The 13,581-nt window shown below is 44.5% G+C and overlaps 1 protein-coding gene across 2 annotated transcripts in view; it reads left to right on the top strand.

Moving 5' to 3' along the window:
* The first annotated feature begins 985 nt into the window (after positions 1–985).
* GOSR1 (golgi SNAP receptor complex member 1) overlaps positions 986–13,581 on the top strand; it is a 32,343-nt gene continuing 19,747 nt past the window's right edge. Inside the window, exons 1-6 of one of the 2 annotated variants that reach the window (XM_051636208.1) lie at positions 986–1,039; positions 1,409–1,517; positions 3,060–3,147; positions 3,287–3,394; positions 4,476–4,567; positions 5,032–5,106. In XM_051636208.1, the coding sequence (XP_051492168.1) occupies positions 1,009–1,039; positions 1,409–1,517; positions 3,060–3,147; positions 3,287–3,394; positions 4,476–4,567; positions 5,032–5,106 (503 nt within the window). In that variant the 5' untranslated portion in view covers positions 986–1,008. Of the gene's footprint in view, positions 1,040–1,408; positions 1,524–3,059; positions 3,148–3,286; positions 3,395–4,475; positions 4,568–5,031; positions 5,107–13,581 lie in introns of both variants that reach the window. The other variant, XM_051636207.1, reaches the window with a different exon arrangement.

The raw sequence follows: 13,581 nt of genomic DNA on the forward strand, positions 1-13,581 counted from the left end.
AATAGGGTTACATCTGTATTTCTGCTACCACCCATGCTCAGGAGAAGGGTCGTCACCTGGGCAGGGGTCTTTTTGACCTGGGGGTGTGATTTTTAGTATTATAATGACATTATAATGAGCTAAGTTCTAAAGGACACAATACCAAGTTCTACAGCTCTCACTGCCCAAGACTGGTTTAGCTGTTGATCTTCTAGTTTGTGGTTCTTTATCACCTTGTGCATTCACAATGTCCAATTATCTGTATGCACCTCAAGGTGTGATTTACATGAGACCTTAATGAATGGCTGCCTTCAAGGCCTGGCTCTCGCGGGGCGCCCTTGCCCAGTGTTAGTGGTGCTGCTTTATACATGTACAAGGTGTGTTTTACGCCAGGTGCCTGCGCCAGCCCCAGGAGGGGTGCCCAGCCCAGCCCCAAGAGGGGTGTTCAGCCCCAGGAGGGTGCCCAGCCCAGCCCAGCCCAGGCTCAGGAGGGGTGTCCAGCCCAGCCCCAGCCCAGCCCCAGCCCAGCCCAGCCCAGCCCAGCCCAGCCCAGCCCCGCCCAGCCCCAGGAGGGGTGTCCAGCCCCAGCCCCAGCCCAGCCCAGCCCAGCCCCAGGAGGGTGTCCAGCCCAGCCCCAGGAGGGTGTCCAGCCCAGCCCCAGGAGGGTGTCCAGCCCAGCCCCAGGAGGGTGTCCAGCCCAGCCCAGCCCCGCCCAGCCCCAGGAGGGGTGTCCAGCCCCAGCCCAGCCCCAGCCCAGCCCAGCCCAGCCCAGCCCCAGCCCCAGCCCCAGCCCAGCCCAGCCCAGCCCAGCCCCAGGAGGGTGCCCAGCCCAGCCCCAGCCCAGCCCAGCCCCGCCCCAGGATCGGGCCCAGCCCCCGCCGTGGCGCGGCACCGCCCGGCCGCCAGGGGGCGCCGCAGCGGGAGGTCCGCCCGCCGCGCGGAGGGGGGGGGGCGCCGCGCTCTCGGGAAGACGCTCTGGCCAGGCCCCGCGCGGGCTCGCCGTGCCGCGGCTGACGTCGGACAACAAAGATGGCGGCGGGGAGCAGCAACTACTGGGAAGGCGAGTGGGGCCTGGGGGCGGCGGGGCCCTCCCGGGCGGGCTGGGGCTGCCGCCGGGGCCCCGCTGCCCGCCGCCGCGAGGCCGGCGCTGCCCTCAGGCCCCTCAGCCGCGAGGCGCCGGTTGCGGGGAGGACGCGGGGGGAGCGGGGAGGGGGGCGGCCCCGGCCGGTGCTGTGGGACAGGGCGTTCGGCCCCGGGTGCTTTCTGTTTGCTCACCTCATTCCCCCCCTTTCCCCGCGGGGTTCCCCTCGCCGGGGCTCCTGAGCCGTCTGCGCCGCTTCCCCGGGAAACCCCCCCCCCGGGAAATCGCGTCCCCGCGGGGTCGGGGTGCGGGTTCGTGACTGGTCCCCGCTCTCGGCCGCCCCTGCAGATCTCAGGAAGCAGGCAAGGCAGCTGGAGAACGAGCTGGACCTGAAGCTGGTCTCCTTCAGCAAACTCTGCACCAGCTACAGCAGCAGCCGAGACGGAAGGCGCGACAGGTATAGGTACTAGCCCGTTTCTTTCTGTTTTAAACGCCGCTTGTGCTCCTGGGTTCGTGTTGTGCTGGATGCTTGGTCCCACCTGTGGCTTTTCTGCTGAGCTTCTGAGGAAGCTCCTTTCTGCACTTCTTGATGCTGGCGTTGGTCTTGGTGCAATAGCGATCCGACTTTTGAATGCACATTATATCGGCTTATTGTCCAATTTTTAAGTTTTATTAAACTAGCGGGGAGTGTTCAGGGACTTCAGTATCAGGGGAGCAGGGAAGTGGAGCCCTGAGCAGCTGTGACTGCTGCAGGGTTGTGCAGGTGACCAGCCCTTCCTGCGGGAGGGGCAGCTGCTGCTGTCTGGCTTTCTGCTGAGATAAGTACTAGTAGTGAGAACTCTATAGATGTTTTTACATACCTGAACCGAATCTGTGTACACCTGAATGTGTGCATGTGAATAGTTCCTGTTTGCTTTAGACAGGTTTGTGCTTGACTGAAGAATGAGTAGGATAAAACTTGTCAAGAGTTGAGGTCTTCCCTGCAGTTCCACAGCACTAATTATCAACTTCTCTGTCTCTGTGCACAAACTTTGAAAACTGCCAGCCTTTGCTTCTGGACTGTGGGTCACAACACTGTGTATCAGCTGTGACTGCTGTGTGTATGGATGTTGGTATTCTGTAATTAGTATTTTTTTAGTTCAATGATGGAACCAATTTTTGAACCTTTCCATGAATTGCTGGTTCAGGAAGCCTGAGAGAGCCTTAGGAATGAACGATCACGTTACTCTTGAATCAGTGTCCTAGTCTCTCATCTCTGGCTCTGTATGGTATTACCTGCTGCATAGTCTCATTATTTTAGTTACTTTTACTGTCTACTCTAGGTGTAGTAGTTTCCCAAAGCAAAGAGTAGCCTCTGAGAGGGGCTAGTTGCCACACTTCTGCAGGGTGGCCTGCCCTGTGTTGTGCTTCTGTTCTGTTGCTCAGCTGGAGCTTTTCATTGTGGTTTTAGTTTATCTTAAAAAGCACAGAGGGCAGGTGTGCTGGATGAAACTGTGATAAATGGGATGGTTTGCATTGCTCTGCAGAGCCCTGACTGCTGAATAGGTCAGTGGGTTGTGTAATTAAGGTGTAATTATGTGGGTGGTGAAATGTGCTAATAGTGCAGTGCTCCCTCCTGCCCATAGATAAATCAAGCTTAGAAGCTGGGGAGAGGGGGTGTGTGTGTTGATTATTTATTAAATTTAAGGGTTGAATCAATTTTTGAACCTTTCCATTAATTTCTGGTTCTGGAAGCATTGGTGCTACTTGTGTGCTGGTAGTAGACAAATCTTTTCCAAGGAGAGATTCTGTTTTCCCTGACTGATACTGTCTCGTTAGCTCAGATAAGAGCTAAAGGCCTGTGTGATAAGGAAATGTACTTTTTTCTGAGCTTAATTAATCTCTTTAGGAAACCTGGGTAGTGGAGCTTGCCAACACCTGACCTTAATATGTCCTGATTTCTTGCATTCATGAGAAGCTAATGTGCTTTTCAGTGACTGCTCCTCCTCTTTTTCTTTAGCTCTGACACAACTCCTCTCTTAAATGGATCAAGCCAGGACAGAATGTTTGAGACCATGGCTGTGGAGATTGAACAACTCCTGGGAAAGGTAATTCAAGTGATTTTTACTTCAGGAAAAAACTACCCTGCAGGTTTTGTGAGGAATGGGAGGAGATACTTGGGCATTGTAGCTCTCTCACAAAGAACAATCCATTTCATGGGTTTGTTGTGTTTTTCCCTCCCTCCAGCTGACTGGAATAAATGACAAAATGGCAGAATACACAAACAGTGCAGGAGTTCCCTCCCTGAATGCTGCTCTGATGCACACCTTGCAGCGCCACAGAGACATCCTGCAGGTACAGACACGTGCCCTTCTTCCTGGCAGTTTGTTCCTTTGTTTGGAAGAATTATGACCAGTGCTGGTATCACAGTGTCCTTAAATATCTTACCAGAAGATGTAAATGCCACCCATCCCACCTCGCTTTTCTGCTCTCCGGGCGCCCCAAGAAGTGATCTCTGGAGTTGAAAAAGTAGCATTTTTCATGGTGGTATTGGTGACTGGCACCTAACTGAGAATCAGCAGTAAAGCAGATGGTCTTATGTAGGTGTTTTTAATACATGAGAGGGACTCATGAATTATTTTGAATTATTGAATTAAATTAATTACTACGTGCGTGGGCTGTGATGTAGCAATAGGAGAGGAAACATCACATTTAAGATAAGAAAACATGTTTGTCAAACTACCTAAACAGCTAGAGGGAGCTGAAGGGAATGTGATGCTAAAGCTACTAGTTAGTGTTATAAATCAACTGTGTTTCAAGCTGGTGGTGTTTTCATGGCATAGTAATGTTAAAAATGCATATTTTATCTGACTGGTTATACACAGTTGGGTTTCTGCTTCATATCTGTGCAGAACACAAAGTAAAAAGCTTAGTGTTTGGTAAGAGCCATGGTATTCATGTGGAAAATGGTGCTGAATGTTCACAGTGATTTTTGGTGCACACTAGTTGCCAGTTAAACTGCTTTTCAAGCAGCATTAGCTGCCTGAAATTTTTCACATGTAAAATTGCAACTTGAAAATTATAAGGTCATTTTCATAGTTCAGGAAATACTCCTTTTTCATCTGGTGTTACTTAACAAAAAATAAACTTCTTCACCATGCCAAATAAGGTGAAGATGTGTGAAACTGGGAGAAGGAATTACAGTGGCTTTCACTCTGTGGCCTTAGCTAGCAAAAGTGAACACCTACTGGAAGAGCAGAGAGCTTTAAAAATTCTTTGCATGAACTTCCATGCCTTTTTTATGTTAATTCCCTGGTTTTGCACATTGTGTTGGAAAGCAGCAAGCATTTCAATAGATGGTTGGATCTTATTTGAGTATATTGTGTTGTTAAATTGAACTCGGGATCCTAAGTTTGGAATAATTGTTTTATTACAGGATTATACACACGAATTCCACAAAACCAAAGCAAACTTCCTGGCAATAAGAGAAAGGGAGAACCTGTTGGGATCAGTAAGAAAAGATATAGAGTAAGTTGTGGTGTGTGTTACAGCCATGGGATGGGACTGTCCTCAGAGGGAGAAGGTGGAAACCCTCCTGCAGGAGAACACCTGGCAGAGCTTATTGATCTGCACTCCAAATGAAGGAAAAAGTTACTGGAATTGATGGCTTTTCTTAAAGTCCTGATAAGATTCTGTTTTGGTTTGGTTTTACTCACTGAAAAGAAAGGAATGGTTTTAAAGAAAAGCTGTTAAGCTATGGCAAATCACATGAAAACGGTCTGGAACTTTTCTGTGTGGTCACTTGGGAGTAACAAAGCATGTTAGATATCTACATCAGTTAAGAAACACACTGAGGTTGGATCCTGATGATCTTTGAGGTCCCTTCCAACCTGAACCTGTTTATGATGCTGTGATTGATCTAATGATTAATCTATGTCTCAAGAAAAAAACATTTTCCAATACTTACTGTTTGGGTTTTTTTTACATTTCAGGTCATATAAAAGTGGGTCTGGTGTGAATAACAGAAGAACAGAACTATTCCTGAAGGAACACGAGCACCTTCGAAAGTAGGTGTTACTGGTTATTTGTCTGGGTCTGAGGGGCCTTGCTGGTCTGGGGGATGAAACCTTCTGAATTTCAAAGACACCTGAAAGCTTGTCCCTTTCTGGCTGTGGGTATCCACAGGGAATGCCTTGCCCTGGGTGTTCTGTGGCAGTGCTGCTGCTGGGGCAGCTGGATTAACATTTCCAGCTTGTGCTGGCTGTGAAGTGCCTGTTGTGGGCAGGAGGCAGGATGGGTTTGAGTGGGTTTCATTTCTGGATCTTGACAAAACTAAGTGACATCAGTGGCTTTCACAAGTTACTTGTGACTCAGATGTGCTTGGCCTCCTCTCTTAAGAAAGTAGAGTTCACTAACTGGGGTAAGGGCTAAAAACAAAACAGAAAGTCCCAGTGAATTCCCTGTTTTTCATTTTCTCCTTTATTTGTCACAGTCGGGCAGAGAAGAACCCTCTTTGTTATGTTATCTCTGGGTTTGTCCAAAAGGTGATGTAATTTTGGAATTGGTTGCTTCCCTTTGCACTTAAATATTTCCAAATTGACTCTTAATTTATAGACCAAGATAACAAGCAAACTAGAAATCACTTTATTCATGTTGCAGAGAGGGCATTAGATTAGGGAGCTGCTTTATGTGTTCCTTGTTCAGCAGAAGCTGCACAATCCAATAAAAAAAAGCACTGGAAGGTTCATGTTTGCTAAGTAGCCAGAAGCAGGGCTGGTCTTCCTGCCTCTGTGTGGTGCTGAACCTCAGTCTCACACAAGAGGGCAGGCTCTCATTTGGAAAATGAAAGAAATACAAAATGACCTGTGGCTTTCTCAAGTGGCCTTTTTTTTTTTTTTTGAAAGATAACTTAAAATTTCTCACCAGACCTGCACAAAAAGCTTTTACAGGGAAGTAAAACCAGATTTTTTTGGTTGTGGTTTGTCACCACTTCATCCTTGGTTTTCTTTAATATCTTTAAAACTTAGAAATTAATTTATTTAAAGCTTGAATTACAACTGTTGTTAGGTTGAATTGATCATTAAACACACATGATCAGGAAATAGTTTCCAGGAAAAAAACCCTCAATCTTAATATTTTTGGAGTTGGATGTGACCTGAAATGTACTTTGAAGCATCCAAGTCAGTTAATCTAAGTAAACCTGATGCTTTCTAGATGTTGTGTTTTGAAGTTTTTTGGTTTGTTGTGTGGGTTTTTTTTTTATTGGAGGGGTGCTAAATACTTTTACACATTTAGTATTGAAGAAGGCTACAGATAAAATATTTCTGGAGTTGTAAAATGTACTAAGAACCTGATGTTCCCGTGAATACACTGTTTTGAAAAGTTTGAATCAATGGAAAGAGAAGAAATTAAACCATTTTGTAAATGTTGTCTGGCAGATGTGTTCAAAATTTGAGCCTTGCATTCCTTGAGGCATCGATTAATTTGATCTCTTTAAACATGTTCAACCCTTCAGTATATTTATAGGATAAAAATGCATGAAAAATAGATAAAGCAGTTGGAGAAACAATTAAACCATCTTCTGGGGAATTATTTGGAAATGTCAAGACTTTAAAAAAAAACAAACAAGCTGTGACACTGGGAGAAAGTAAACAAGAAATAAGTGGGAGTTAGGGATCTTTAGGAAGCAGGCCCAAATCTGAGCATGGAATACTGCTGCAAGGAGGAGATAACTGTAAGGTGTATGGAGAAATCTGGTGTAGCAGAAGACAACCTTGGCAAGAAGTCAAAGCCTGCAAGATGTTCAAAACATTTGAATCCAGAATCAGTAAGCTCAGAAAGAGATACTGGCAGGGGAAGTGATTGAAGAGAAACTTCAGAGAAAGCAGTTAATGAGTTATTAATGACAAAAGCTGTAAAAGCAAAAGGTCCCAAGGAATCACTAGGAGCTGGCAGGTTACACCAAAGATGCTCCTAGGAGAAGCTGAGGGGCTTTGTGTGAGTCTTGGTGCTGCTTATTTGCAGTGTGGTATATTGTGGTGCTAATGGGCAGAACTGTGGGACTAGGAGATACACATGGTCATCATAGAATCATGGAATGATTTGGGTTGGAAGGGACCTTAAAGATCATTTAGTTCCAGCCCCCCTGCATGGGCAGGGACATCTCCCACTACACCAGGTTGCTCAGAGCCCTGTCCAACCTGCCCTTCAACACTGCCAGGGATGGGGCAGCCACAACTTTTGTGTCACAAAGATACAGGAGTAAAATTTCAAATGTATTTTTTGTGGAGTTGTGGAACCTGTGACAAGAGCTTGATAAATGGAGCTGGGAACGTAAACGTTGCAAGTGTATTGTTATATACTGCAAAGTCATGAAATAATGTCCCAGGAGTGGTAGATTCATACTGGATATTGGAGGGTTCACTTGGTTTAACTCTGCTTAATTTATGGGATTAAGTAATTTAATCTACTACACATTTATTCCATGATCTGATAATGAAGCCTATATGAGCTGTTCCCCACTGCTGAGTACCAGACTCATCTGTCAGCCTTTCTCTTTAAGCACTGCCATGTGAGGCAGGATAAAGCAGAAACCTGAGTTTACTCTTGGTTTGATTTTCCATGGATGCTCTTTAAAAAAGCACGTTGGGAGCCTGGGGCAGTATTGTTGGTGGGGGGAGCTCACTTGGGAATAAGACAATAAATCTCCCTTTTTATTTTTCTGTCACATTTTGAACATCATCTCTTCTGGAAGGACTAAGAGTGAAGGTGAATGAGTCTGTGTTAATGTTTGAAATGTTGGTCATCACAGAAGGGGAAACAAAGCACCCGAGTACAAAATTTTGAGGAATTAAAGGATCCAACATGTGTTAGGGAGGTACAGCAGCTGAAGAAGTGCTGAGCAGACTGCTCTGTCTAATACAGAAAGCTGCTATCCATTAACCCCAAGGATCCTGCATCCATTTGGATTCACTTTCCCTGGGTGGGGCTGGCTGCTGTGTCAGTGCTGCTGGCACAAGTGGCTTGTGCACCTGCAGGGATCAGGGTGCTGCCTGGGCACTCCTGGGCTGGGGGCAGGGGCTCTGCACTGCCACAGCCCCCTCCTGGCAGGGTCAGAGCCTCCCCTCCTCTTCTCTTGGACTGAAAGCTTTGCTGCTGGTTCATTTTGTAGATCAGCTGTTTCTGAGTTTTATTGGGAAAGGAGATTTGTCTAGAAATGTTATGGACTGTGTGGATAGGAGGCATAAAGCTTCCAAGTCACTCGGTTTCCTACTGAAATTCTATACAGATAATGCAAGGATATCTTTTTTTTATCAGCCTCTGGAAAGAAAACCAATAATGCCTATTTGTTGGGTTTTTTTAATAAAAATGTTGACACCTGTTAATTAAAATGGGGCTGGAAGACAGGTCTAGTTGAATATCAGTGCTCTGTTAATATTTCTACCTAATGCCTCAGATCTTTTGGGGTGTCAGATGCTTAAAGAAGCACCAAATCTGGCTCAGTCATGCTTGCAGTTGGTTTGTGAATGCTTGTTTTCTCGGGTCTGTGCCATTCACTAAAGGTGTTTGTCTCATCTTTTCTGTTAATGTGCTCTTGGCCAGGGAGGTAAACAAGTCATCCTTTTTCTTGTAATACTGTTTTCCATCTAAAGAAAACAATTTTGATGAATAGATCTACCTTAGCATTTTTCAAACTGAAAAGTGCTGCCTCAGGGGAAAGAGTCCTGTCAACTTAGTGTTTGCCCTGGGAAGTTCTGCAGTTTTTGATGAGTTATGGCCTAAGTCAGCAGAGAAGGGACTAATGTGTTTGATTAAATTTGCAATATTGTGTGTGTGACTGAAAATTTCCCTTGTGCTAGTACTTGCATTGTGTGTGAATGATATACCAAGTGATACTGATGGATTTGTGTAAAAATTGATGAAGGCTTCCAAGATTCAGATGGAAATTACAGATTTTATTATCTATGATGAATTCTTTGTAAAACTAGATGAAAACTAAACCACTTAGTGCTTGCCAGCAGTTGCTGTGGTAGATTTGTTCTGCCATTGTAGGGCCATTGCTTTATTACTCAGCCCCAGTGCTCAAAAATTATAGATATTTGCTCCTTTCCAAAAAAAGGGGCTGGTAGTGAAGCAGGTGCCTGTGCTGGTGCAGAAATCATTAGCTGTAATTTTAATTGTTGTCAGATGACTGCATGTTTCTGGTGAGTGTTGCTGTGCAGGCTGTCAGTTTATCCAGTCAAAAAGTTACAGCTGAAATAGAGTAGCAGGTGTAAGGGATGCAGGGAGAGGAGATCAATCTGCTCCAAGTTAGCACTGGGAAGAGAGAGAGGGCAGGGGTGTTGGAGCAAGTGGATGGTAACATTTGAAGGAGAAAATGAAGAGCAAACAAATGGGAGAGGCTTGTGTGCTGCAAGTGGAAGAGAAAAGAGGAATAAGAGGAGTGAGCAATGAAATAACAGGAATCTGCAGCAGTTGCATAATGGTGCTATTAATAATACATATCTGATTCATGGAGATGATTAGGATAAGTGAGTGTTCATGCAGTACTTCATATATGTGAGGTATTCTGGAGTACTACATCTTTTTATGTCTGTTATTATTGTATTTCATTTTTGGCCAGAACTCTTTCAAATTTCCTGTAGTTGCTTGGGCTGAAATGGCCACGTTCAGCAGAGAATAATCAGCAGGAAACTGCTTTCAAACTTTGGTCTTAAAACAGTCCAGATCTTAATGGAGGGAGTGACTTGTTGACTGCTTTTACTCTAAATATTGATGTTGTTTACAAATTATCACTTCAGTACTGATTTGCACGGATTAGTCAGCTCGGGGAGATGCTGAGATGCTTCGCAGGGTTTTTGATCATAGATGTGTTGATCTTTTGGGGAAAAGCTACCAGTTTTCTACCTTAACTTAATTTCCTTTTCTTTCTTATCCCTGTTCTCTGCTCTGCACCCCCTGATTTCCATTCACTGCTGTTGCTGCTCAGGTTCCTGTGCATTGCAGTGGACCTTCTAGAGAACTGCTGTTGTCTCCCCTTCCATTCCTTCCATCACCTTTCTTTACAGATGGACACACACACAGATGCCTGGGCAGTAACTGCTCCAGCTGACACTGGGTTTTCCACTGCATCATCTTCATCTTCTCTTGGAAAGGAGGAGGCTGTAGGAAAAACGGCTAATCCATCAATTCCTGTTTCTTTCCCAAGGTGGTTGGTTGAGGAAGCAGCAGGGAAGGAGGAGTGTGATGAGCCCCTTCCCTGGCTGCCTGATCTGCAGCCTCACAACTGCTGAGCTCCTCTTCAGTCAGGCCCAGTAAGGGTTGAGTTCTTTGGTTTTTTTTTAATTGCAAAACTTGCCTCTAAATCAAACTTAGGTTTTGTCCCTGTCAAGCGGAATGTGGTGTTCTTGTTGTTCCATTCCCTTAATTTTAATACAGCTTTTTACTGAAACAGCACTTGGTAATGAATGATTTGCTTTAGAGCAGTTGTGAAAGAACAAAGCAGATCTGCTAGGAAGGGACAGCCTCTGTGGCCTTGGCTTGGCCTGTTTGCCAGGCAGCAGGAATACGGTGTGATTTGGCTACAGGCTGAAGTGGGAGGCTGCAGCACTTTGTTTATTGAGCTGGAAGATGCAGCAAGGAGGGATTGAAGAATCTGGGTTACAGTGTTTCTCTGCTGGCCATTCATTGCAAGAGCTCTGGCAATAGTTGCCACTGGTAAAGACACTGACTTGTTTTCTTTGGTTCTGGAATAAGGAAGTTTGGGAAACTGTTGCATTGGGAATGCATGGCAGGGCCTCAGCTAGCCAGTCAGAAGGACTGCAGTATCTCCTCTGCCTGCCTCACCACTGGGTATCCATGATATGGACTTTTTGGGCAGGGCTCTATGCTCTGTCTGAGCAGCAGCACAAGTGAAATGGTTTTCAGGGAACAGATTTGAAGAAAGGAAGGCTTTTGGTATTGCAAAAGCTTGCTTGGAGATGCATAACGACTTGTGCTGCAATCCTGGTTCAAAATACAATCCTGTTTTCTCTTTCTGCTCTGTCTCCTATTGCTGCAGAGTTTTCTTGATTGCAGTTATGCATCAATGATTCCTTCCTTGAGCCTTATGGCTTCATGGAACTGAATGGGTTTTATCTCCAAGCCTGCTGGCAGAGCCTCTGTCCCCTGAAGATTTATGGCAGAATGACATGAGGCCACTTCCTGAGTGGCTGGATCAGCTTCCCCTGTAACTGTCTCAGAATGAATATAAGGCTGGAACTTATCATATACTTAAATACAACACCAGACTGAGCACAACTTAACTGTTCTCTTATTTTAATAGTAAATACTACTCAGTGAGGGGGACAGCTCATGTCTTCTGAAAAAAAACCACAAAAACTTCACTGCCTTTTATGTGCCTGTAATTATATGACTGTGAGAGCAAGTTATTGAAGTAGTTTAATGAGAATTTGGTGAGGTTCAAAGCTTGCAGGCAATGAAGGGAGATGCTCTCCTGGGTATCATTATTACTTATAAATAACTTAATAAAAGAATGTGAAAATCAGCCAAGCACTTCAGGATTTAAGAGGTTTTCCCTCTAAAAATAGCTTGAGCTTCATTAGAGTAAAATCAACTAGTGCTTTTCATCTTCCTGTGCTGCATTTAGGACTTAAAAAAACCCAACCTACCCCAAAACACTAAACCAAAGATTATATTTGTCCCGCAAGGTTTATCTGCATGCTTTCCTTATAGTTGGGTTGCTTAAAAAACTACTGTAATCAATAATACTCATGACATTGGTGGCTGTTGTGATACTTTTATAGTTCAGAATGTCTAAAATTAATTATATTTGAAGGCGGGGGGGGGGCAAAGAAAAAAAACAATGAACCCATCACACACATGCACCAAACAGAGTTTGAGGGCTGCCTTTGGAACTTCTGGCACAAAACTGAATTTTCCTGGTGACAAAGGTGACAGTCACACAGATGCTGGCATTAAAAACCACAGACTCATTGTTTGCTTTTCATCTGTGTAAAATCTGAAGGGTTATGCATGATCTTCCACACACCCCCAGGAAAGAGGCTCCAGAAGCTCTCCTGGGTCTGTATGAACATCTGCAGAAACGGAAGGACAAACTCTTGACAGCACAGTGTGAAAGATTGCCTGGGTGTAGCCTGGGAAAAGGGTGGCTGGGACTACAACTCTGGGCTTGACCTTAGAAGCAAGACAATGCCCTTGATTTGGGGAGAAGGAGGGATGTAAAACCACACTTCAAACTTCAGAGCCCTGTGTTTGCTTCTGAAGTTTCTTGCTGGTTTCAGAAATAAACAAGTCAGTGCATATTTTATTTGTTTTTAGCTTTCAACACTGTTTCTTAACTAGGACAGCTTCCCCCCTCCCCCCCAGGTCTGTATTGAAATTAGGACTTAGGCAAGTGCTGAAATCCTTCTTACATGGGTTGGTTCTGAAAAGTAGGTGCATCTTTTCAACAGAATCAACAAATGTGGAGTTTTATAGGATTTATCTTGTGGAATCTGAGAACCACTTACTATTCTAATGCAACATGTCAGTTTTTTGGTCAGCATGGTTGTGTGCTGCATTATTCTTCCAGGTCAGAAGTGCTTACTACTGGAACCTCCAGTACAAACAAGCTGTTGAATTTCATTTGATGTGTATGGACAGGTTAAATAGTGACTATTTCCATTTCTCTGAAATACAGAGTGTACCTCTGGAAGGTTATTATATTACTGTATAAATGTCATTCTTGACTTGATTTAATTTGAACCTCTGCACTAATGCATCAGAAGGAGGTTCTCATCATTCTTGGCTGCTGACTGGCAGGCTGTGCAAATGTCTTCCCAGTGGTTTGATAAAAAGCATCGACTCCCATCTGCTGAGGATACATCCTTTCTACCAAATCCATGATGGTAAGCAGAACTAGATCCAAATTCCCACTAAAACATACCTGTTTCAGCCTGATAATACAATTTTGCTTAGAATGTTTCAAGGACCTTAGTTTTGTTGTCAAGTGAAAGATACAGAGTGTTTTCCTCTCACTTGAGAGGCTTGTTTATACGGAGTAGAGTCTGAGTTCTGGAAGGGTGCAGCTTGTTCAGCCTTAGTTAAAAAGACAAGCCCAAGAACACAGGGTCAGAAGAAAAATGTTGAGATCTTCACCCATTAATGAGTTGTATCCTGAATTGGGATTGTAGGTGGTTTAAATGCAGTGTGCACTTTAAATTTTGAACCACAGGTGTTCATTATATTGTATAGTGAGCGATGCAATTTCAAGAATCTTTTTCTGAAACTTAATGAACAGGCAGGTAGATAGTTGGAGCATTAGGTACTTGGCCAAGTCCTGGCTGGAAGCCAGGTAGCTTTCTGTATCTACCAAACAAACCCTCAAAACTACAGCAGGTGAGAATGCAGTTAAGCAGCAGAATATCATTCTATCAGTGGGTATTTTAGGTGTTCATACAAAATTAAAATTGGGTTGTTATCACAGGGATAACTCTGACTCCATTTCTTTGTTAGTTTCACTGGAAATTAAAAAGATATTA

This window comes from Apus apus, chromosome 18, assembly GCF_020740795.1.
Source record: "Apus apus isolate bApuApu2 chromosome 18, bApuApu2.pri.cur, whole genome shotgun sequence".
Taxonomy (NCBI): domain Eukaryota; kingdom Metazoa; phylum Chordata; class Aves; order Apodiformes; family Apodidae; genus Apus; species Apus apus.